Genomic DNA, 26186 nt, shown 5'->3' with positions numbered 1-26186 from the left:
ATTAATGAATGCTGGACCAACCCAATTGATTGTTTCTAGAAACTGCGAAGCATATACCAGGTGTAACATGTACGAACAATGCATTGTTACAATTAAATTGTTAAGCAAGCTTGTTGCTTTGTCACATAAGACATCCTAACGATAATATAGAAGGAAATCGAATATGATTACTCACCTGGTTGAAGAGACCTCCTTCTGGACGTTGCACCAAGTTGGAGAGTTGACACCGTACTACCAAATGACTGTCGTCCATGACTGTGTTGAAGAAACGTCTGGTAGGCAGAAGAGCTTCCAAGTCGATGACCAACTCCAGGAACCTTTCGCAATAATGTATCTTGTCGGGAAAAATTACTCCTGAAATGCGCCAAAAAGAGTACGATATAAATATATCAGCTAAAATACAATAATAGAAAAGATCTGGCATTAAACAACCAAAATAATTTCAATCAAATTAGGCTTATGAAGAAACTTGACATAAACATGCACCAGCTTTGAGAAAGAATTTTCCCAGTTGAATTGTTGTAGTTCCAAACGAGAGAAAAAAGATCAACAGAAAAGGATGCCGTCAACATCTCGATCGTAAGAGAGAGACTAGATTGAAATTGGTAACATTAATGTAACAAAAGATTGGATGAAAAATCGCTATTTCGCAGCTTTGAATTGACTTTGAAGAAATTAAGCCTGCAAATCCGGAATTTAAACAATTACCTTGGAATTGCAATTACATTTCAAAATTACAATGTTTTCCAATCAAATTCTGAAGTACGATTTTGTTTCTCTCAGCCGTCGAATAAAAGATCCCTGATAAAAAAACTCACCCTCAAGTGGTATAGTTTCCAAGATTGTCATAAATTTGACCATCAACCTCTGTAGAAATCTACGCTCCCAGTCCAATTTTTCTCTGATCTCTGGCTTATCTTTCTTTTGTATAATTTTCCAATATTTCCTCCACTTGGGAAACTTTCTAAACTCAAACTCACGCCTGCCCTGTTGCAGTGATACCCACATTGACAAGGATACCAGCCTCTTAACTTCATTTCTCACTAACGCCACTTCCATAGAATTGAAACAGTGATTCAAAAAAACAATAAGTGCCGTCTGTTCTTTAAGATCAAAGTCCATAGTACTCTCGTTTAAACAAGCTTCGAGAACTTGTTGAAAAAATCCAGGAAAATGCTGAGGGTTCTTCGAAAAAGCTTCCCAGACTTGGACTCGCTCTCGAAATTTTTCGTTCAGCATCACAACTATCGACATCATGTGACTGTGTGATGTTTCTCCTGTAGTATAATTTGGCCAAAGATAATTTTCCAGATATTGGCTGAACTCGAGCATCATTATGCGCCTGATTGAAAACTTTGAGGCACATATCTCTTGAATGTATATGTCTTCAATGATTACTGGATCAAACTGCAAGCGTGAGTTGGTTGTGTGAGGTGCCCAGTATTTATTGGCCAACTGGAAAATGGAAATGTATACAGGTAAATACTTAATATGTAAGTGCATATTTTCCAACCGCCCAACGAAATCGTATGAATTGATATCTGTATTCAAAACAACTGGCCAACATAACCTCCTCGTGTCTACCGCATACGACATGGTATCACTACATACGCATAATTTCTGTTATGTCAAACACCCCCGTTACGTTCTCTGTTATAAGGCGAGGTAGAGTATGAAGAACAAGATGAACTTGTGTAAAATTCAAGAAAATACGACATAACTATGATGTTACCTGTGTTATCCTATCGGCATTTATTTGATCAACCGTGGGCGCAGGATTATTAGTTTTAACAAGCAGTGAAACTGCCGGATTTTCCATTTTAAGGTATGAGAAAGTGTTGTAACACTGTAAGAGCAGAAATTTAAACACCTACAAAACAAACTTCATTACTATCGGCCAACGGTCACGATTGAACACATTAAATCGTGGAACGTCGCCGCCGGGGTTGTGACTGTCGAGAATGTCGAGTAGTTGTGGTTTGGTTAATTGTTCCGTGGGGTTAGGGTCGACGGCGCATGCGTTGCATTTGGGCGGACGTGAGTCGCAAGCACTACTTCTTTCTCTCTCGCACACCACCGGCACCACTGGCGCACCTTGCGGCGTAAACCGAAATAAAAAACTGGGACACTAAGCGGGCCTACCCCCACCACGGTCGTTGCAAGACCTGTATGTAAGACCGTGGACTAGAGTAGTTGAAGTTGGTATAACGGAATATGCGTGCACCGCGTGCACCTGTAATATCCGAACGAAACGTTGGTATGTTTTATTAATATTCCATAACATTGATACCATCTAACCAAACTCCAAATGTGAGAATTCTGTAACCAAATCATTCAAAAAGCTGCCTAACCATTTGAATATCCCTAGATGAAGTATAACAACAAATATCATTAATCAAGAGTCTAAAAACCGTGTTACAGGATCCTCACATTACAGGAGACTGTGATATTATTATTTTATAACTACCCAAGATCTAAATACTATCTGTACAAGCCAAATCCCGCTAAGAATAAACAACTAAATGTCACCACAGCTACGCGACTATAGTATCTGAAATTCGATATTGAATAAAACTAGAATAATAGTCTAGAATTAATTATATTAATTCATACCAATGTTTTAGAATTGTTCATTTCTATTTTATCTCTGTAATCAGAATATATTTAACTTAAACAAATCCCAATTTCAACTCAGTGTCTAATTCAAAGAATTTCCTTCCATCACAATCAAAGATTCACCGATCCCACGAAGAAGCCATTTCATAAAAGGTAAGAAAAACTTTATTCCAATAATTTATAAGAAAATTACCTTTTCCCCGGTGTCATCATCCAATTACGCGAATTTGTTAACGTTGTCCATTTTACTTTAGTGATTAATCGGTTTGGCAACCCACAACTACGATGTGAAAAGTCTAGCTGAACTTTTGCGATAATTTCTAGTAACAAACTTGGGGAATTTTCGTGGAGTGCCGCACGAACGTCACACTGTACATGCTCGCGTCTTTCGTGTCCATCTAGTAAGTTACCGTTTATTAGCGCCATCTCACACAAAATGTTATGTCTAGGATTTGTCAGTCGGTAAACATAGAGTTCGTTGTGTCCCACCGTCGAAATAACCAGGTTACTCAACGTTGTATGCGTCGATTAAGGTGCCGCTGAAGTGACTTGAAAATATCAAATCGTGACGTCATAAATACGTGCAGCGCCTCTGAACGTTGAACGGTGAACTAAGGCCGCTGATTTCATTGGCTTGTTCTGTTAGATCCAACCAATGATGTCAGTTACAGATCGGAACATACTTCTTGTGGACCATTAACGGGCTGCTGTCACATGAAAAACGCGTATACGAATCGAGCCATGTTTACAAAGAAATAACTGATAGTATAAATTTTCCCGGATAACGTGTATGCTTTTGTACGTGTGAATCTCCCTGGCGGGGGTGAAAGAAATTGCGGAACAGTGCAATCAGTGAATATTCAACATGCGGTAGCTCCGATCGACCATGTTTGTTGTCGCGTGATTTTATTCACTTCATCATTCTTTATTATAAACATTATCAGCGATTTGCCTGAGCAGTGACTGAGATTCACACGTACACTATTATTCAAGCTACGATTTAAAATATTTCCGAGTAAGATTCATACTCTCGTTATCGCAGGATTCGTATAGGCGTTTTCACCCAATTTCCCCGCTTCTGACGTCACGAAATATATATATGACATGCCAGGTCAGCGGGGCCTTAATGAAGCGATCTCCTTCAGAGGTGCGCGGGAATTCGACTTGATGAGAAGGGACCGGGTGAAAAGTTCGTATATCAGAAGAGTACAGAAAAAAAAGAAACTAGCGTGTATCATACAACAGCCTGGAAGGACAACAAAGGGTTTGATGTCCGTGGCATATTTGCCGTCTTTTTTGCGTGAGGTAAATGGTGGAGCGGACTCAATAAAGTGAAAGAAAAATTACTATTTGCTTGGATTTTTTCACCCTCCTCGACATCCTCACTTTGTCAGTTGAAATACTCAGTTTGTTTCATTAGGCACATGAAATGAACTCACGGTAGTGATAAAAAAAAACTAAATCATCCTCCCCCTCGGCGCCCTGCGTCCAATGTCGATTATATTTGATTGCGTAGTATTTTATTTTAGAAGACAGATATCACACGACCCATACGACAACGAATTGTAAAGATGATAATCGCCGCTGCGTGAGTGACCTTCAACGTGAGTATGAGCAGCTGACTTCAAGATACATTCACGCTATACGTAGAATAAGTGATGAAGTTAGTGACTCAACGGGATGATGAGGAAATAGAATTTTTTCGCCGAAATTCAGGTCATTGAAAATACGACAAAAAATTTTTATTCGCTATACGTAGAGATACCAAGAAATTGCAGTACCAATAGCAATCTCGATTTTGCTGTCAATTGAAAAACGTTGTAATGGTATCAATGATTTTTGTCTTGTCACTTCTAATAGCGCTCGATGATGAAACTACAACTGGATGATTGTACACATTTCACCATTCAAGTTCACCGGAAACATGTATTAACTGTTGCTATTGTTGTTGTTATTAACACAGTTTCTACGAAAGACCATGTAGTTTTTCCAACTCATATCGATACCCAGGATTGCATACGATGGAGTCAACACCGTTTCTACAGAAACCGTTTCTACAGAGCACCGTTTCTACAGAGTTTGTTTCTACACAAGATATTATCTGGAAAGTTTGATTCTACAGAATCATTTCAGGTCTGTATCTACGGAGATCCTTCTAAAAAGTCGTTTCTGCAGACGCAATCTTGTAGATTGTTCGATTCTACAGAATAAAGGAGAAAAGCTCGTTTCTACAGAAAACTTTTCTACAGAATTGCGACATGCAGTTCGTTTCTACAGAATTTAGATTTGGAAGTTCGATTCTACAGAATTCGGTCGTGGAAGTTCGTTTCTCATACATTTAATTGTAAATTTCGTACATTTCGATTTAATTTAGTTTAATCTAATTTAATTTAATTTAAATTATTTGACCGCCACTTGTAGAAACGAAACGGACTTGCAGACCTGAATTCTGTAGAAACGATCCTGTCCCCGCAATTCTGTACAAACGAACTCTGTAGAAACGAACTTTGTAGAAAATATCTCCTGTAGAAACGAACTCTGTAGAAACGAACTCTGCAGAAATGATATCTGTAGAAACGGTTTCTATAGAAACGGTGTTGATTCGCAAATTGATCTCAACGCAGTATTCGCAAAATCGACCGATCATGTCACCCTTATTTTAAACCAGTAAGCGACAAGGCTTGAAATTTATTGAACGTATAATCTGCAACGCTGATGGTTGCATACAATTCAGACCTACATCAATCCGAGGAGAACTCTAATATTGCTAACACCTGCCCAAGTATACACAGGGTCGTTTGCCACCGCCAAATATTTTTTGTCATTTTTTCTCATATTATCGAACATCAACAAGTATGAGTCAGGGAGAATTGATATCGTACAGGTAACCCTCCTACGATGCTCTTATTATCAGTGGATGTGGTGTACATAATGCTTTGCAGCTACATCGGATACTAGATACAGTCATATTTATATCTAGGCACGCATCAGACTTAAAACACTAGGTATATAAGGTATGATATCCCTTATCGCTCGAACTGCGACAAACACACAGATTCTATAAAAGGCGATGCGTACAGCGATGTGGACTCATAGTAATCTGATTTTGCGAGTTAAGGATAGCTGGCGATATATATATATATATATCCCATAGCGTACACGGTGAACATTCGGTGGTACGCTGCAGCCTCACGAAATTATCGTTGAAATTGCATGTGATATTGTAATAACACATCATAAACCGTACCGAAAGACATGCGCGTCACTGGCCGGCACCTGACTGTCGCATCGTCGTGGCTGATAATACTGTTCGTAAAAGAGACTTTAGGGCATGGTATGCTTGTTGATCCTGTGAATAGGAGTAGCATGTGGCGACAGGGATACTCGACTCCGATAAACTACAATGACAACGAAAATTTTTGCGGAGGATACGCCGTAGGTCATTCATCAATCACCAATGGTTATTTTTCACCAGTCATTCTGCGTTGCCACCTCGCTGCACTTCGGTTACAAAACTAGCGTATAGAATATGATAATATCTGTTATTTTGTTCATATGAAAGAAGCTTCGGCAAGTCATATATTATGTCATTTTATTGAATTTCTTAGAAACAATGGAACGAAAACAGCGGTCAATGCGGGGTATGCGGAGATGATTACGCATTGAAGCAGCCACGACCGAACGAAAATACAGGGACTTATGGGAATGGAATTATTGTTGCCACGTGAGTTAAATTATTATATTTATAGTTGTTGCTATGTCTACTTATGCCGACTGACGATAGGATACTACAGAATAAAGCTCGCATGGAAATAATCTGATGTAAGGTGCAGGGCCGTGTCCTGTCACACCGATGGGTGCATATTTTTTACATCGTGCCTGAAGGTCTGATCGTTGAAAATGAGTTAATCCATGCGAAAAGCGAAAATAAATATCAAGAATAGAAACTATTCAGATACGGGTATACCTAGAATCATTGAAGGATCAAATCAAACGATAAAATTTGATCAACTACCGTTATCTTTACGGGCAACACTGATTTCCGCTATCTGCGATTATTAGAAGTATAATGTGCCAATTATACGTTTGATATAGGTATAGGTGTGTATAGCTTGTATATGCGAGTCTAACAAATAACAGACTGCAGGAACCAGGTAAACAGAAAATGTGATGTTTGTCCACGCATGCCTTATACGCATGTATGTACGTATATTGTACCTAAACATACCGGGTAATTTCTATCGGTTAGTGAAAAGAAGTGCGAATAAAGTTACCGCGCTACCTGAGACTTTACCCGACACCTATGCCGATACCCGCACAAGCGGCTCTAATTCTTGCTCAGGAGTCAAGTTTCCGGCGAATTATAAACGACCCTCTAGATATGTTACAATTGCTTTCGAGAAAAATACCCTGACAATGATTATATTCGTATGATATATCCTCACGTGCTCCGGCGTATTTGAGTGCAATATTCTATGCCACGCATTGTTTTAATTTTAGTTTTATATATTTATATTATTATGTGGACACAGCTACGAGCAGGGATCGCGGGTGAACTTGACCGTGATGATAACTGCAAATCACAGAGGGTATTTCAATTTCAATATTTGCCCACTCGAGGATGGTCCTGAGGTAATTGAGACGGAAGATTGTTTCGGAATGTATCCTCTAATTTTGGATGAGGGTTCTTACGACTACACCCTCGCCGACACGGCTACCGGCAGTTATACGGCAACGGTCCAGTTACCAGACTCATTAGTTTGCGAACACTGCGTGCTAAGATGGCACTGGAGGACGGGCAACAACTGGGGATTATGCTCTACGGACGACGGATTCGGGCAGACCGGAACTCTAGGTTGCGGACCCCAGGAGACCTTCAGAACGTGTTCCGACATATCTATCCTATAACACGTATCTTTACGTCTTTCATCCTAGTACATACTTGTATACACGAACATTATACACCGATTTCTATATACCTACTATATACTGTGAAAATAAGAGACAGGTAAGAGTTCACCTTGCACATCGATTATCGCAAGTCATCCCTATTCGGTGAGCACAAAAATGTATAATTAGAAATGTTGCTCGCTGGTAGGCGATCTTGGTTTTATGGTTTCCAGAAATCCCCCCGCGGTGTGATGAAATGGTGTATGTTCGCAATTGTAGTCGTATGCAAGAAATTTGATAGAAAAAAGATACTTGAGAGCGAGTGAAAATTCCAATATATGTTAATGCACGTTTTATGTCTCATCATTAATGCAATTAGAATACATCTTCATTGCCAATCAAGTGAAATATAAATAAACAGATAAGTCGAAACCGGTGAATACAGTAGTACGCTAATTATTAAGTAATAAAATATCGATATACTATACTGTATATAATTATGGCATATATATATATATATAATATAATATATATACATTGGACAATCACCTTTTCCGCTGCGTGGGCTAATTCAGCGAGACGAGGAAATTATAGTTGCACCGATTGGTATACATATATTAATATATGTTGGTTAAATGTATCATACCTCTACGTGTGTGTCATAAATATATACCGGTATCGAACGGTAAAAACTCTTCCTTCTTCTCTTCCCTATAATATACTGTACATAGCTCGAGCTCTTGCCTCTCGCCGGATCAAAAGATACACTATAGATAGGAGAGAAGCGGTATAGGTATAGGTACTGGGTATAGGGGTGGCGGCGACGATCTGTTGTTGCTGTATATCGAAGGTGGACTGCGAGGTGGACTGTAGGTGTAAAGCGTATAATAGAGAACCAAGAAAGGAGGCGAGGCGCGGTGTGGCGGGGCAAGATGGAGATTCTCCGTTTACCGGTCACCGTTCACCGTTCACCGTTCACCGTTCACCGTTCACCGTTCACCGGGACAAGTCTCCAGAAGTCCGTAAGCCTTCCCTAGCAGAGAAGGCTCCTGCGGTTATCGCTTGGCTAACCATACGCGTTTGTACGACGACCGGAGTGTAGAAAAAAAAAAAAGAAAAATAAAGTTTTGCCGAATTAGAGAACAGTGTTGTACACGTTATAATTGTACGTGTTTTCCCCTCAAAAAAATATAATCACGGTAGGTCGCAGGTCTTCACGTTCAGGGGGAACAAAGAGATTTATTCCCTCTCGAGAGTTTCTTTCCTACAAGAGTCGCGTGGATGTGAAATGTTGTCAACTGCTGTATTTACGCGTTGATCCTCGTTTGCTGTGAACGGTATAAAATATCAGAATAGTGTCGTAAAGACTTTCGCGTAGTGAAAGAGTGTGGAACTTGTGCGACGTGCGGTAAAACGGTGGAATTAACAAATATGCGTTAAGAATGCTAACCATGAAGATTTCGAGACGGTGGTTATTACAGTTACTGGTAACCGGATCAGCCGTCTATGGTATACTAGCTGCTGCGCACACCGAAGAATTCACGAAGGCTACAACGTTAACCGACCAACGAGTAAATCCTCTGGGTGAGTTCAATGCTTCGCAAAGATCACATGTGAAAAACAACCGCCGGACACTTAAGCGACGTCGTCACACGTCGTTCTCGTATAGGTATCCGCGGATGAGCTCACGCACTGTTTTATACCTATAAGGCGATAGCATCTGTGAGAAACGTTGCGCTCTTTTCGTTAATCGATTTTCTTCTTAGAAATTGCGCGAAAAGTATCCAACCAGTCAAGAGGCTTTCGCTTTGTATCGAATCAGTTCACGGTTGTTCAAAACTTGCTTTTCACACGAGGACTCGTTTCACGCGCACGTAGACGTTTCCGTTATCCGCAGACCTACCTACTTACGAGTAATAGCACAGACGCTTTCGCTGCACATATGGATGTTAATTACCATCAACAGCTTGTACGTATGGTAATATGCGTCGATAATAATCGTGGCGATGATTGCTAGCCGACTGGTATATTCGCAGGCGCATAACTCGGAAAATTGTGTGGTCATGCATGTAACGCACGCGTATGCCCGAACAGATCGCGTGTATAGTTAAATTTGATGGGCGTATTCGTGTAAATTCGTTACGCAGTATCCGCAGCAGCTACAACTCTGCGTTTGTGAGCCTTATTGCGTTTCAGTTTAATGGAAAAACCCACCATACGTAAATATCGATAATAGTACGAGGATTTCCCGTACAATCTCCAAGTTCCCTGTTTTGACGCTATTTCGGATTCACGAGAGATGCGAATGCTTTATTAGGTTTACGCGATGTATATCAATTCACTTCTCTTGTCATGCGCAATGCTGCATACATCCAGGAATGTGTATATATATACCTATAACCTATTCGAGCGTCAGTGATCCGCTCGAATGCTCGTATTATTACGTGCGTATACCTCTACGGCTGCTCGTCGCGTGTTATTATACCTGCGCTGCTGCGCCCAGGCCTGTGTATACCTGATCCATCCCTTGACTATAATCCGGTATATTGCTGTCAGAGTTAAAGAATGCGGTTCCTGCGTATAGGTAGAAAAGGACGATAAACGGGCTCCTCGTTTCACGTTCCTACTATGAATGAATACACGTACGCCTTCAGAGATTTTTGTACCTCCTTCCCGTCATGTCGACTATGTATAACGCAATTTTGGTATTATAAATGAATTTGGTATGCGCCAATAAATGGTCGATCTCTAATCGATGCCGTTATATACGCCTATGGAAAATTTTAGTTGGGCAAAACCCTTCTCAGTCCCCTCGCAAGAGGATTCATTGGATTGTATCGGAACCACAACTTGGCCTACATTTCTTCCGCTTTACGGCCAAGTCGCCGACGAGAACATGTAATTTTCCTCAGAAATTATTGGTGCAATAATACAAGAGTTTGCAACAGGATCGTACAATTTTTTCCTTGCATTTTCCAAGCTATGCATTTTACACACACACACGCGCGCGTATGTGTATAATGTATTCAGCCTGCACCTATACAAATTCGACATACCGTAGGCTCCAGGATTTAACTGCAAGCGAACAAATTGAGCCGGTATAATCGTTTACCTACATACACGCGACTTTCTCACAAAATATAGTTCTCGGTCACATAAGTTTGTTTTTACTTCTCTGTATCTACACATACGTATAAACTAACAGAGTTACACACATACCCATGTATTTTCTATACGATACGATAATAAAGTGCGCTATCACGGGTGACACAACTTTCGCCAGAACCTATCACAAGAAGGAGACAAGCTTTCTTTTCTACATATCAAAGCGTGTAAATTATAAACACATAACACAGTACATCTCAAATTAAGCAGCCCATGTATTTCTATGACGCTCGGTATTTCGACAGTCTTGACTGGGTGGTTTCGAAGAAACACAAATCAATAACTTTCATGAGAACAAAAATACAACATCCGTCTTTATCCGATGTACAAAGAATCAAAACTCGTACACGCTATTCGTGACGGCATCATACCTATATGTATAAGCAATTCTTCTTCTCTGCCGCAGCTGACAATGACGTACCTGGTGTGCGACCGTTGCCCACGGCCGTCTCAAACCACGAGACGTCAAAGGGACAAGTTCTTACTGCGACGGTCGGAAGTGACGCACTGTCCACGTATCCTCTGAGCGGGAGCGAAAAAGTCTTGGCAACCGGTAATTTCAAAGGAAACGAAAACGTAGCCAAAGATCTACTATCGTCAACGGCATCGACGACTGCCGCGTATGCTTCGTCGATTAATATGACAAGAATAGCCAAAGAGCTAGCTGATTCGAAGGAGACACGCGTACCATCCTTCGAGAACCCGGCTAAAGATGGCCCAGAATTTGCAACAGAATCAAGCGGCCGTGCCCTGCAGGGAAATAGCATCGGTATGCAAGGTGAGGGAAAACCGGACACGAGAAATTCACTACACGGCAACATAACGGATTTAAGCGACGTCAGCATGGACGAGGATGACAAAGACCTCGAGGGTGGGGAGTATTTGGCGAGTGGAAACGTAACCGGGTTAAACTTTCTCGCGGATGCACCCGGACCTGTTGAGCTGTCACCTGTACAGGGTGCGGAGGTGAGATGTACCCAAGGCAATGAGACGTACGCGCCTGGAGCGGAGGTCTACAGAAATTGCGAGGAGCGATGCGTGTGTAGCAAGGACGGAAGAATCAATGATTGTCGGCCGCTTACTTGTGCGCCCCCATTTTTCCGCGCTGGAAGAGAAATCGGGGATCCCCTCTGTCGAGAGAGCTCAATACCAGGCGAGCCCTGTTGCGTTGCGGTAGTGTGTGCTCAAGATTCGGGTATGCATGACTCTACCTTAAGTTATACCTACCGTTACAACACCAGACTGACCCATAACGAATGACCAATTGATATTCTTTTTCCAACTCCAGTTTTGTTCCTAAGCAATGAATCACGGTAAAATCTCGATTAACCGGGTGGGCCTCATCCGGTTCGGATGCGGATTAACCGGTCTTGCTGCGAAATATTTCGTTGCTGCTTTTACTTCCGATCGTGAGGATCCATTTTGTGGTCAATAGAATGGACTACATGTATGCCCGAGGAGTTTGTCGTACACGTAAGGATGAGGTGGATTCTGACGAATGTCTATTCGTAGACTTTTTAACGCCAGTCTGAAAACAAAAATGTAAACCGTCTTCTCTTTTAGTGTTATAAAGACGGTAGCATGGTTATGAATAATACTCTTTTCATTAATATATATTACCATTATGAATATTTGCAGAGTCAGTCATTAGCAAATTGAATTCAATTTTCCGATTTTACAAACACATATACACACTTGCATCGTTGTATTTGGATCCTCCGTGGATTAAATTTTAACGGGGTGCTCCCGGTCCTGTTCACCCCGGTTAAACAAGGTTTTACCGGATACTGGAAACTCATTTTCGTAGGCCAGGTATACTATACCGAACACCCTTGTGTATTGAAAGCAGAGAACGCGTCATTAATCACTTGAGAAAAAATGTCATTCCATCTGATCAGCCATTGAAATTCCCCATCCGATTAACATCCCAGGCGGCACACTTGTCTACATGGCGATTATCATTAAACTATTAATGCCGTTATCATATCAACCGATGAAAAAATTTAACTTGAAATTGGTATTAATTCGGCAAGACGGCGACTATTCACCTGAAACAGGGTACCGACTCTCGACGAGCTTATTGTATATCATATGTATGCATGTAAATTATACGAATATATTATACATGGTATATTATTCTTACATTCCTATGATGAAACTATAGAAACGGAGCCGGAGGAATTCTGCTACCTGGGCAACGAAACCGTGCCAAGGGGTGGCACCGTCGAGGATGGATGCTCACAGGTGTGCGTATGCGAAGCGAGAGGAAAGCTCAAGTGCCGGCCAAGATGCCCTTCGAATTCGACGTCAACGTCAATGGCGACGATGATGGCATCGAACACGAACCAACCCGACAAGTGTGTCCCCGTACCCGATCCAAGAGACGCCTGCTGTACGATCACTCTCTGCGACGTGACTCTTGGCGACCACGAGATCAAGCCTGACTTTCCGTCGGCAGAGCCGTACGGTAATCTTATCAGAATAGAGGCGGTAAACTCGACCGCTATGAAACTGTTTTTCACCAACAATACGACACCGCGGAACGTCACGATTCAACTGTCAACGGATAATGTTCTTTGGAGGGCGGAGAAACTTCGCGAAGGTATACAGATTCGACGTAGATCTCTCTGTATTTCCCCGTGACGAAAATGTTTGGATCTAATCGACCAAAAACTTTTTTAGCGTCGGTTTATTAGTCGAGATTTTGACGTTGGTGCAAATTCATAATTATACAGAGCCATAATGTGAAGATTGCCGATACCGATAGATGTAACGTAACTGCAGCGGGTTATGTGATTTACACAAAATTACAATGCAATTTTCAGATAAAATCATTGGAGGTTTGGAACCCTCCCGTACCTACTACGTTCGAGCGATCGACGGGGTGGGTAATCGGCCGATTGTGACGCCTCTGCAAGTCAAACTACCAGGTCAACCGATCGCGAGCCCTACAACAACTGGCACGGATAGTAAAGGCACCGAGGCAGCTGGTGTCTGCAATCACCGGGGTACATCGTACAAAATCGGCGCCGAATGGTACGACGAGTGCATATCGTTCTGCACTTGTAGCGAGGACGTTCAAGGGAATGGCCCAAAAACGGAATGCGCGACCATCGAGTGTCCGACCGACTTTGGTCTCGATGTGCTGGATCCGAACTGCCTCGACTGGGAGTCAGTGCCTGCAGATTTTGTGCCGGTAGCGCCCCGTTGTTGCTCCCAAGAGGTTAGGTGCAAAAACAACGGCTCCTGCCTTTACCAGGACAAAATGTACAACAATTGGAGTGAGATACCGACGAACGTAACCGGATGCGACAAGAGATGTTACTGCGAAATGGGAAACGTTTCCTGTCAACCAGCGTGCCCCCCCGTCCCAGCTTTGCCGCCAACGAATCTCGAATGCCCGCCGACTCACGCATCCCTGAGACATCTCCCCGGGGACGAGTGCTGCTTGCACTGGGTATGCGGAAAACCCTCCGAAGCCTCGTTGCCCACGACGATCGGTAAGTTCAAAGTATCCATGATTTTAGCAAGGCGAATTATACGAACCCCGTTTGCACCCATATGATAGATCATGTTTAGGTACAAGTACCACCGTGTCTCGTGCATGTCCACATGGTAATATACACTTGGCTACGCGCACGCGTCACGATACAGTGTCTGTGACGTACGCGTATATTTGCACGCGGGTGATATAGGTATACATAATTATCACAAGCAGTCGTATAGTACAAGGATTAATTGCCGCGAAAACTATATGTAATATACATCTATATACGTATATATATATATATATATATGTATGGGTGAAACGTGCCAATATCATATCATACTGCCCGAGTGTAATATACACCCGTTATAAAGGTGTAGATAATAAGGATCATTGTAGCAAGCATGACATCTGACAACTGTAACCATGACCGATTACCCCGACTCCTCTGTGACAACTGTAGACTTTGCTTATTCCAGGAAGGAACGGTACGTCAACGTATTCCGGCCCCTTAGCCACAGACAGTATCGACCAGCTGCAGCCGATTGGCGATAAAAAGATACCGAGTATAAGCGAACCGATTGACCAACAGAAATGGACCGTTATGCAGGGATTGTCGGATCGTTACACAACGATCCCTAGACGAAAATCGCACGAGAGTGCGGCTAATTTTGACTCGATTATTAACCCCGACTCGACCGACGATCACGGACTAATCCACTACCCAATGGACCCGGGTCACCCGACGTCACAACACACCACCGTCACGGCCATACCATTGACGTCCGCATCGCCTACACCCCCACCTTACCACGGACCATATGACCCGAATTTCGTACTGACGCAACCTTCCACAGAGGACATCTTTCGATTGACGCCGCGGACCCACGTTAAAGCGAATCACCTAATACAGGTCCCCAAGGACAAGTTGAAATCGAGGACGGAATCGAAGAAACCTATCGAACTTATGAAACCGACCAACGACGCTACGGCCACAGGTGATGTGACGCGTTTCGCTCCCCCAATAACTCCGGAGAAGTATGAAAATTCGTCGCAATTGATTCCAACATTGGATAAGATTTTACCCGTATCGGCGACGAAGGGTTCGCAAGACGCGCCCGCCACCGCCACCGCCACCACCCACGTTTCGCCCTCTGACCAGAAAACCAATTACACGCCGTTTACCCACCACCTGCGCGCGCCCAACCTAATTCCCGCAACACTTCTCAACGACGAGGTTGCCGTACCTCATTTCCAAAATCACCGTGAGACCACGATCTACCGAGGCACGTCGCCTCCTACGCAGGCCGCAAGCACTACCACCGCCGCGAAGTTCGACGGGCCGAAAACTGTCGCACCATACGATCACTGGAACGATGACCCGCAATCAGCCACGAGGGTTTCGGTAACGGACAATCGATTTCACCTCGATCATAGTACAAAACCTTCACGCGTAGTATACCTTGGAAATCCGATGCCCAATCAGCTCTCGTACGGCCCAGGTATCCTACATCCGAATACTCGCAACTTGCCCGAAGAGTTACATAGCTTGATTAAACTCCGTCATCCTGGTCTGGTACGGCTGGAGGAATACCCACACGGCGGTGATCAGAATCTTTACGACACGGTGGTGGATCTGGGCGCGGGAGCAGAAGGACAACGCGGGGATGACGGGGTGCTGTACCGACCTGGCTCTTTGCAATATTTCAATCCTCGTGAAATTACTGAGACAGGTGGCGAATACGATGTACCCCAAAGCTCCGAGCTACCCAGCGGGGCACGTCAACACATTGAGAAATTATTGCTTCACGTTGGCAAGAAGGATCCGAATCCCGGACCGTTCCAACGCTACCCTGGAGGCGAAGGGCCGATTTTACGAAGCGGACCGCCGCTGCACGGTTCGGTGCCCTTGTCCTTACCGCAAGATTCGGGGCAGTTCACCCGGTTGAATCACCCGTTCTCCGGCACAACCATAGTCCACGACACGCACTCGTTTCCCGTATCAGGTTCGTTTCGGTACACAGCAAGAAATTTTTTTTTTTTTTTGGAAATGAACAACAACAACAACGATAATAATAATAATAATAATAATAATAATAATAATAATAATAATAATAATAATAATAATAATAATAATAATAATAATGTGGTCTCATGCCAGCGTTGCACCACCCAGACGGGTTCGGAATTTCTGCCGCGTGTATACCGCTACCACTGGCAAGCCTCTGACGTTCGACACCCCCAATTGTCACTGTTTTTCACACCCCAATTGTTACTCATCACCCAATCAGCTTGCCAACAAGTGCTCTACACGCGAGCGCAATTCTATTCGTCGGCGAATCGCAGTTCGGCGGATACTTTTCATCCATAATTTTCTATAGAATTAGTATTGCTTGACTATTTTATTCATGCGTTCATACAATATCACCCCCTCGTTAGAATCGTAAGCCTGCGGACACGAATCAAACCAACATATGCCCGCCCACCTAGCTACCTACGGGTGCATGAGATATGAGCATAGGGGTGCATCGAAAAAGGAAAAAAAAAAATTTTCAAACACCCTAATAAACACGTATTATACGTATACAAGATGATCTGGAAAATTAGCAGGTCAGATGAATTGTGTTTTTAGGACTGGATCACGGATTGCCGTCAGGATTTCCTATTCAGGGTGGTCCAGAAATTCAATCCTCATCTGATCAGATCACCGTTCAGACATTGGAGGCGGTTACAGAAGATCGTGTCAGACTCGTCTTCACCGTCCCTCGTATACTGGTGGGACTTCACGGAAGGGTTGAAGTACGGTATACCAGCGAAATGATGTGAGTCTCGTATTTTACTATACTTTACACGTATATCATACAAATACATCATGGGTATTCTGTCGATAATCTAATACACTGAACAGGCTTTCGCATTGACGACTTTTATTCTTCGAATGTATACGTTACTAGATACAGTAACATTCTAATTTTTGCATCACGACGCGACCATCGTAGCTTAATAGCAGCCGCGTCCGTTATACTTATATGTATACATGATGGGCAATTCTATTGTATTTCTCAAGGAACTCTGACCCATCAACGTGGAAATCCCAAATATTTGCGCCGCCCGACGATCTGATAGCAACGCAACAGCTGGAATTCGAGTTGGGGGACCTAGCACCATCGACTGAGTATAAGGTCATAGTGATGGTGAAGCTACGCGACTTATCAAACAGCCCGATCAGCAAGATATACAGGGTGGTCACTCTGGAGGCAGAGAACACTGACGCTGCAACGCTTCCGCCACAAATACCGACTGATGCCGAACTGACAGTAGCCGAAACAAACTCAACGTGGGCCAACATCGTCTGGCGAAAGTTTACCGAGTACGAGCTACAGTTTATCGACGGCGTCCAACTCCGATACAAGGAAATCGCAGGCAAGGTCTACGCCGCCACCCCGCTAATTCACAGAGCCGTGACGAGCTACGTTCTTGAAAATTTGAAACCTTCGGCGACCTATCAAGTTGAAATATACTTCATACCTTTCCCTGGCCAACCTAACGAACTAGTCAGTGAGAAATCGGTACGTGTCGCAGCCTATTATTATAGTTACGTATGCATTCCAACGGTCGGCTTACCTTGACTCGGTAAACCGAGGCACAAAGGCATTTCGTGTGTGAATTTTTTTCGTTATGTTCGACTAGTTGACCGATTGATAAGAATTTGAATTATAACAGGCCTACGTGCGTACGCTTGGTGAGTTAATCAATGCGAATGCTTATACCTTCGGACACATTCGAAAGAAGATCGTGAAAAATGGTTCGCTCTCAGTTTTTCATATTTTGTCTTTCAGTGAGGCAAAAACAAAAGGTTGAAATAATAAAATGTTTGTCCCATTGCACACATTACGATGCACATTGCGGGTATAAAATTAACGCCAACCATTTTGACCGTTATATATCTTGTGACAGCGTACGCATGTATACATGTATTATATATATAATACACTTGCAACATCAGCGCATATAATATACATATAGGTATAACCGTACAGATCGCCACACGTAATTCCAGATCAACTTCACCACGAGCTCAGCGCCGGATCCCTACGCCTTCGACATCAATGTTGCGATAAAGGGCATAAAATCAACGGAGGTGGAAGTCGCTTGGAAGGGTGTGCCGTATCCGGAGGACAAGTACGTGAACATATACCGAGCAATCTACCAGAGCGATACAGGAAAGGAAGATACGAGCACGTTCAAAATTGCTAAGAGAGACTCGCCTGCTAAAACGACAATAGGTGAACTTAAGCCGGGGACGCATTACCGCCTGTGGATCGAAGTATATCTCACTAACGGCAGGATAAAGAAAAGCAACGTGCAGGACTTTGTTACAAAACCGGGGATCCCTATGTCTGCCGGTGTTTTGCAACAACAAGGTGAGGAGGAGCTATATAACGAGAAGGCTTTATAACGTTACGAAACAGGTCTGAGCGAATGGCACCTGCGCCAAATATAACATCGAATCATCCTCCATTATACACACCTACGAAAAGAAATGTTTTTGCATTCAATACACTAACAAACTGAGATTGGCGTAGTATTTTTTCTGTCAAAATTTATAGAATTGTTACAGCTACAAGTCTAACCGCAGGCTGTGTAGTTTATTCTACTACTTATAAAGTCAAGGCTTGATTACTGGCCGCGTTATCGTGGAATTTTTTTAGTCAGAAATAACATACTTTCTAGACAAATTGGTCTAACTTGCGGCGTGACCTCTGCGAATTATATCTGCGGCGACCAAGTCGCCTAGAATCAAAAGAAAAAGATGACACGCTATCGAACCGCTACTAAACTGCACGCGTTTGAAAAACATGCCTGTGCCGGTCCCCGGCTATATATCGTCATGGATTATTTCAAATCTGATATCCAGGTTGGCCCAAAAAAAAAAAAACCAGTCCCACCCTGTAGATTTCTTCATCATGTAATTGTTGTACCTAGCTATAAGTAGTCTATTCAGTGTATGTGAATGTAGTAAACGGTATGTTATACTTTCGTGTTGCAGGAAAGCTGGCTGCGCAGGTCCCGCTACACGAGGGTGACTATTACGGCCCTCTTGTTATTGTCGCGATCGTCGCGTCTCTTGCTATTTTATCAACACTTATTTTACTTATGATGCTGATGAAAAGACGCACCAGCAGCAAGGCGGACATCTCACCGCGGAAATCAACCGCCGCTTACGACAATCCCTCCTACAAGGTAGAAATACAACAAGAAACTATGGGTAATCAATCACTTTTATATACGTATCACCTTTATACATTATATGCAACTCCGCCTCCTTCTAATATAGGATATCGTAACAAGATTAACATTAACCGTTCACATTTCAGTCCAGTCATTATATCCAAAAAACCGACCCTACCCGTGAATAATTATTTAGTGAATTTTTTTTTCACAGCTGTCTCGGGGGGGTCACTGGGAGTGTAAATTCAAAATGGCGACCAAATCGTGCTTATGCGTATATTCGAAAAATGGCTTTTCTTGAATAACTCAGCCGGTTTTGATTTTACAGAAGAATCGCGAGGACAAAAGTTGTATAAATTTTGATTCTCTACAAGTTTAGTCCTTACAGTTTTTCTTCTAGGATCAAGATTTTTGGAATTAAACCTGAAAAAAGCGACAAATTCGAAATATTTCCGTTATCTCATTTATTTTCAACTTAATGGCATAAATGAATAGCAACAAACTTGTTGAGAATCAAATTCTGAACAACTTCGGTTCCCACCTTTTTTTCCAAAAATCGATATTTTCGGAATTTAACCCGAAAATATGTACCACGTCATGAAAAAAACGCGCCTGTAACTCTACCTCTTTGGTGGTGCGGAAAAGAGTTTACGCTCTGTTTCTCCATGGTCGGCGTACGACCTTAAATATCGATTTTTGAAAAAAAAAGGTAAGAACCGAAATTGTTCAGAATTTGATTCTCTGCATCTTTGGTCCTCTTCATTTGTGCCGTAAAGTTGAAAATAAATGAGATAATGGAAATATTTCGAATTTGTCGCTTTTTTCAGGTTTAATTCCAAAAATCTTGATCCTAGAAGAAAAACTGTAAGGACTAAACTTGTAGTGAATCAAAATTTATACAACTTTTGTAATCGCGATTCTTCTGTAAAATCAAAACCGGCTGAGTTATTCAAGAAAAGCCATTTTTCGAATATACGCATGAGCACGATTTGGTCGCCATTTTGAATTTACACTCCTAGTGACCCCCCCGAGACAACTGTGAAAAAAAAATTCACTAAATAATTATTCACGGGTCAAAGTCTGTACTGACTGGACTATTTCGTCAAGTTATTCTACGCCTTATTCGGGGCTGTCTGTATTATACGCCTATCGTATGTCCGCACATCATACGTACATACATACATACATACATGCATACCTTCGTTTCTGCATGGATGAGTGACTTTTTTTAGAAACTGGTACACTCTTGGGCCACAAGGCACACTTTTTTCGCAGTAATTTGACGATACGATAACACTCGTCGAGATACATTTATTTTTATTTTTTTAGATTCATTATCTCGTCTGTTCAACTCTAGAGCACCGATGTGAAATTTACAAAGACCTTTTTTTTCTATGTGTCTATTCGTTGAAAATATGATGTTTTTATACAGGAATTACTCGATAAGAGAAAATTGTTTGAAAGTTATAGAATGAATAATGTCTAAATATTTATGCGTAAGAGCGAGGTCAGAAGGATGCGCGGAATTTTTTGAAAATGTACGCGGTTATAGTTTGATGTTTGTTGACAGGCATATGAAGATCAAGTTTATAGAGAAATAGGAAGCCAGCAAGTCAAGAGAAGTGTTAGGATTCAAAATCATCATCCGCAATGAGGCTGAAGTTAGTTGAGAGGAAAATTACTGTTTCGCACCTTCAGAATAACTGAATAAGTTGAATTTGAAAAGTCTGACAATGAGTATATGTCAATGCTGTATTTAACAGTTTAATAAATTTTCGTGAATTCTAGAGTTACAAAATAACAATTCTAAAATAACATTCTAAAAATGCATCATTACAGTAACGTCACAAACTTCAGCCTGATCATCCACATACATTTGCACAATACGTTTGTACCAATTACCTGATCATTTCATCTCTACAGACTTATAGTATATGTATATTGAATTTGTTATACATATATATTTGTGTACGATGTACTGTATATGTTTCAATTTGCAAAATTACAGACTTGTGAGAACGCAACGCCATCGGTATGCTGCAACGGGCACGAGATAGAAACTGAAACGATTCGGTGAATAGTCAACACAATGCCAAGGAGTTTTCTTGCCCCTACCCCGTGCCTCAATTTTCTCCCTGCCCCTCTTCACAAAGACTTGTGTTGGATTGTTGAATTATCAACCATCATTTATTTATTAAATTATCGGATCGGCGGTTCAATGAGACAAACCGTCGACGTTTGTAATACTTATTTATAATATAGTTGCGACTCTCGATATAATATACGTTAATATATATTATACATATAAATGTACCTACATTTACCGCCTATACGCACATCATGCATACGATATAAAGCGTGTGTCGTTGCAAGGTTTTGTAATATAAAAACTAATGATTGTATATACATACAAAAGTAAATACATAACTACGATAAAAGGTGCCAATTGAAATCAAATGAAAGATACGTGTAAGTTTTCGTCAATTCTATGTTAGATGATTTGACAGCACCCCTATCCCCGGTCAGAACTAATGTAAGCGAACTTTTTTCAATAATACACAACATATGTAGTTCGAAATTATATTTCAAGGTATATTGTTCCTTTCCGGGCGAACGGTATAGAATTTTAGGTATCAATACATGATTTATAATATCCCGCTGTAGACACAAGCGCGGTTATAGGTATCCCATAAGAGTTGCCTCCAGGTCATTGGGCGGAGTGGTTGGTGAAAAACGATCGACGGGCTGGCCATCTTTGTCGACAATAAATTTCGTAAAATTCCACTTGATCGCGTTTCCCAAAAACCCACCCTGTCTTTCCTTAAGCCATTTCCACAAGGGATGGGCGTCGGGCCCGTTAACTTTGACCTTTTCAAACATGTCGAACTGCACATTATACGTTCTTGCAAACTTCATTATATCTGCGGACGATCCAGGCTCCTGGCCGTTGAACTGGTCGCAAGGGAAGGCTAATATCTTAAGCTTGTTTGTATCGCGATACTTTTCGTAAAGTTCTTCGAGCTGGGCGTAGTTACTGTCTGTGAGTCCACACTGACTCGCGACGTTAACGACAATGCAAACAAACCCTTTGTAGATCGAAAGAGATACGTCGTCGCCGCGTATGTCCTTCGCGGTGAACTCGTGCATAGAGCCGGCGCTTCTCCAATCCGTGTACTGATTGAAAGCTTCCATCTTGTTCTCGGAGCAACGATCTCGGTCGTTCCTCGAGCATGTTGAGCCCTCGGAAGCTTTAACCAGCTCCGTTGGTCCGATTGAAAACAAAATTACGAGTATCGCCGTTGGAAGACGATGCGGAAGCACCCACATTCCATTCATCGTCGAGTATTCGATTCGATAATAATTAGGTTATGTGCGCACGTATACAACGAACGTCGCAGAACGTCGCTACTGCAGTCTGATGCAGTGTCGTTCGAACGCAATACCGCCGGGAATCGTGATGACCCTCACGGTCATTCCCACTCAACCGCCTCCCCCCCCTCAACTCGTCGCATCATTCACATCGGCAAGCCATCGCAACGCGCAACCGTGTACACTTGCCTACTACACACACACAGGGTGGGGCATTTAAAGTGACCAGGGCGATGAATTGTAAAAACGTTTAAACATCGATATACCTGATTGTAATTAAGATATAGATATTGCAAGTTTTTTTTTTCAAATTGCTCCTCTTAACAAAACGCATAAGAAAGTTGCTAAATATTTCAAATATCTACATATTTTGAGGAGTTATTTCTATTTGTTCGCAAGCAAAAATTTCAGATTGTCGAAAAACGGTGTTTTTTTTCAAGGAAAATGCTCTGCTTCCAACTTGCGCAATACGGGGAGCGTCCAGGGATGCGTGTAATCGCTGTTCCATATATACGTTTCTAAAGCACCAATTGATCCTTCGCCCATTCCCGGAAACGAATAATCTCTTGACTATATACAACCCTCGTGACCGTGATTCATATAATGCCAGCAGGGTCGCTTAATTGCATAGCATTACGACAGGTACAGATCAGCAAAACTATACGAGTGATTTCAGTGGGCGAAGCTAACTGCGAGAGGTTAAAATTATCAGTACTCACGTTATTGGCTGGTCCTTCTGTGCAAAGGCATTTGACAAAAAAGGGCTTGGAATTCGTCGCCGCGTGATGCCTTTGGTAGTTTTATCCTATACTCTTTGGTTTTATCCATGTATCGACACGCGGTGCGCGACTAAATACAATAGCAATTGAATAAACTCACCTCAAAAATGTCATTTTCTCATTATGCGTTCCTTATTGAAGTGTATAATTTCGGAAAGGTAATTCTTTTCTCATGCAGTAACTACACACATGCCGGGTATATTGGCTGCCAACTGTTTGCGTAGTTCCCAATTTTTCGGCATATTAATCGTTGAGCACTCAACTTTACGATTTCTTTCACGATTGCAGTCTTACGCTTTCCGATCAATGTAAGCTTTCGACATGTCAGTTTTATATTAACCGAAGCAAGCTACGCGTGCACTTTGCATTCACGGCACGGTCGACGGATATGGATATGGTACGGATGCGGGAAGGTTAGGTTACGGGCCGTTGTTTACAAAACAAGACCTCTTAAATTTCAGCGCGCTCACCGGCCGGGATATCAAGGACAAAATCAGCCGCCTTTGCAGTCCCGCAAATCGCCAAACGTAACGGTCCACCAATCAACCACCGCGCCCTACTTCCTGACCACCGTTTAATTAATTGACTGACCTAAATACCTACATACATACACGCACGCATATAGGAATATATTATGTCCACCGTGTATTTATTGGTCAAAGCGCATCGTCCACGCCTATCACAGCCATCGCCTGATCGATTGTCATCTATCTCTCTTATACACCCATAGATTGACAGTTGAAAGTCATGAGCACGTGATAAATTCCGGATAATCCTAGTAGTCATTGACATGGGGAGGCATCGGATACTCTGGAGTATTTCGAAATTCGAAATCAGGTTCCGATCTGACCGGCGCGGCGTGCTGGATACGATTTTCGGGTTAGGAATAGTTGAAGTCTACGATCCCAAGCGCGGCTTATGACAAATGACAATTGACAACATGATTGCTAACCAAAAATTAAATCGATAATTATTCTTAGGACATGCGGCTCCTAACGAAACATAAACAGTTAATTGAACGCGATGCCAACGACATTTCAATACTATGGAAATTACTACAAATGTTGTTCTACTGTGTTAGCGCAATAGCCGGCTATGTCACCACACACGCATTTTTTATACTTCAGGTATATTCAGCTCTATAAGCTTAAGACATATTTTCGAATTCTAATTTCTCTTGTCGGTTTGATTTGAGGTAAATGAATGAAGGCTTGACGGAATCATCTCATCTATACCGACCTTGTTGCGCTAATAGTATTGGGCAGGGAGGATTCCTGGTATTTTCTACAATCAATCGTCTGATTCAAATAGGATTTATTTGAGCGTCGTTGCATATTGTGGGCGACGCCAAGATTGGAACCGGATCGGATGATATGGGGGGCAGGTACCGTTAATGACCGCATCTCGTCCATGGGACAACCTTGGCAAGACAGGCTAACAGTTAGTCACAATACGCAACATCATTGCTCTGCGATACAGATAATATCGATTCTTTCGTGTATCTGTGGTATTGTTGGGTTCTCTTTCTTCTCCATATGTGGGCGCGGAGGTTACCAAGTTGGAATGTAAGTCGTCAACAATGAATTAAATGTGAATAATAATTTTCCACAACTGGAAATTAACATTTTCAGACATATCCTCTCTGGAGTTGCATGAACAAACCCTACATTTTTTTACACTGTCGTACAATTATTGATTACACAATATATTGTCGCATCCAGATACTACAGTCCTTGGAGACTGGTTGGTCCAGCTGTACTTTTCAACTTATGTCTGACGTTGCTGACTTGGCAGTCGGCCTGCAATTTCCAAGACGGATTTCATCATTTTCAATACCGTCTCAATGAGATGCTAAATCAATCTGGGTATTCTTTTTGTTGGATTTTTCCCTCATTAGCAACTTATTTGCTAAAGTTGCTGACACTAAAATCTATATACTATGTCCGTCTTTTGCCCTCTCAAAGATATGAACCCATCATGGAATATGTGCAGACAGGCAAAGAAAACACCTTCAACAGACTTGTGTTGAAATATTATGGGATCACAAAGGTATTGCCGATGACAATTATGTAAAATGTAAAATGAAAAAATGACATTCTCATGTGAGGCTACGTTTAATTAAAGAATTTTTGTAAACCAACTTATATCAGCCATCCTTGAGAATGATTCTCAATTACAGGTTTTTGTGAGATTTCTAATTTAAAATATTCTAACTTTTGCTTCGTCCTAATGCAATACCAAAGATTTCATCTTGGGTGGAAGCTGCCGCTTGGGTCATGGGACTTACAATTCTGGTACTACGAGTTGTAAATGTCACCGACTTCAGGCTACTCAAAATCTCTGTATATGCCCACGAAACAGGAGATGAGGAACATCGAGACGAATCTCTTCGGTACAGACTTGAAGAATCATGAACTTTAGAAATGCGTGTGAAAACTTTTACCGGTGTTTCTGCGCTTCTCGGTTCAATCCACTTGTGCAATGAATAAATCCAATTCTTTGCATACAAGGTGAAATTGTTTAGATCAATACCTACATCAAAGGATACATCGCTGATAATACAGTCTACACCGTAGCTCTTTCTCAAAAAAATCTTCATTTCCTTGCAACGTCAGACCCGCAACATTTTTCAAGATCTCCCAAGATCT

The 26186-nt window shown here is 42.0% G+C and overlaps 5 protein-coding genes across 9 annotated transcripts in view; 3 read left to right on the top strand and 2 right to left on the bottom strand.

The window, feature by feature from the left end:
• LOC124414024 (RNA helicase aquarius) overlaps nucleotides 1-23726 on the bottom strand; it is a 44184-nt gene extending 20458 nt beyond the window's left edge. The window contains exons 1-3 of one of the 2 annotated variants that reach the window (XM_046894888.1): nucleotides 23639-23726; nucleotides 819-1455; nucleotides 176-354 (exon numbers count right to left, since the gene is read on the bottom strand). In XM_046894888.1, the coding sequence (XP_046750844.1) occupies nucleotides 176-354; nucleotides 819-1335 (696 nt within the window). In that variant the 5' untranslated portion in view covers nucleotides 1336-1455; nucleotides 23639-23726. Of the gene's footprint in view, nucleotides 1-175; nucleotides 355-818; nucleotides 1456-1732; nucleotides 1955-23638 lie in introns of those variants that run through there. The other variant, XM_046894886.1, reaches the window with a different exon arrangement.
• Nucleotides 5548-7744, top strand: LOC124414049. Its single transcript, XM_046894926.1, has 3 exons — nucleotides 5548-6051; nucleotides 6225-6340; nucleotides 7149-7744. Exons 1-3 carry the CDS (start codon nucleotides 5872-5874, stop codon nucleotides 7522-7524), a joined length of 672 nt encoding a protein of 223 aa, XP_046750882.1. The 5' UTR covers nucleotides 5548-5871; the 3' UTR covers nucleotides 7525-7744.
• Nucleotides 8813-22180, top strand: LOC124414023 (putative epidermal cell surface receptor). 4 transcript variants are annotated; one of them, XM_046894884.1, is made up of 10 exons: nucleotides 8813-9090; nucleotides 11078-11449; nucleotides 12836-13273; nucleotides 13497-14171; nucleotides 14638-16164; nucleotides 16791-16980; nucleotides 17226-17727; nucleotides 18219-18582; nucleotides 19209-19402; nucleotides 21399-22180. In XM_046894884.1, exons 1-10 carry the CDS (start codon nucleotides 8949-8951, stop codon nucleotides 21465-21467), a joined length of 4473 nt encoding a protein of 1490 aa, XP_046750840.1. In that variant the 5' UTR covers nucleotides 8813-8948; the 3' UTR covers nucleotides 21468-22180. The 4 variants fall into 4 exon arrangements, with proteins under 4 accessions (XP_046750840.1, XP_046750838.1, XP_046750839.1 ...); XM_046894882.1 differs by having other exon boundaries at nucleotides 11078-11866; XM_046894883.1 differs by having other exon boundaries at nucleotides 11078-11866; nucleotides 19209-19427.
• On the bottom strand, nucleotides 22067-22751 carry LOC124414050 (probable phospholipid hydroperoxide glutathione peroxidase). Its single transcript, XM_046894927.1, has one exon. It carries the CDS (start codon nucleotides 22724-22726, stop codon nucleotides 22067-22069), a length of 660 nt encoding a protein of 219 aa, XP_046750883.1. The 5' UTR covers nucleotides 22727-22751.
• On the top strand, nucleotides 23530-26044 carry LOC124414045. The gene is made up of 6 exons (XM_046894921.1): nucleotides 23530-23553; nucleotides 24519-24665; nucleotides 24850-25103; nucleotides 25260-25403; nucleotides 25503-25587; nucleotides 25782-26044. Exons 1-6 carry the CDS (start codon nucleotides 23545-23547, stop codon nucleotides 25950-25952), a joined length of 810 nt encoding a protein of 269 aa, XP_046750877.1. The 5' UTR covers nucleotides 23530-23544; the 3' UTR covers nucleotides 25953-26044.
• Nucleotides 26045-26186: the final 142 nt, after the last annotated feature.

The sequence above is a fragment of the Diprion similis genome, chromosome 13 (genome assembly GCF_021155765.1).
Source record: "Diprion similis isolate iyDipSimi1 chromosome 13, iyDipSimi1.1, whole genome shotgun sequence".
Classification (NCBI taxonomy): Eukaryota; Metazoa; Arthropoda; class Insecta; order Hymenoptera; family Diprionidae; genus Diprion; species Diprion similis.
The sequence above is the reverse complement of the archived record's forward strand: the minus strand, read 5'-3'. Positions and strand labels throughout refer to the sequence as shown.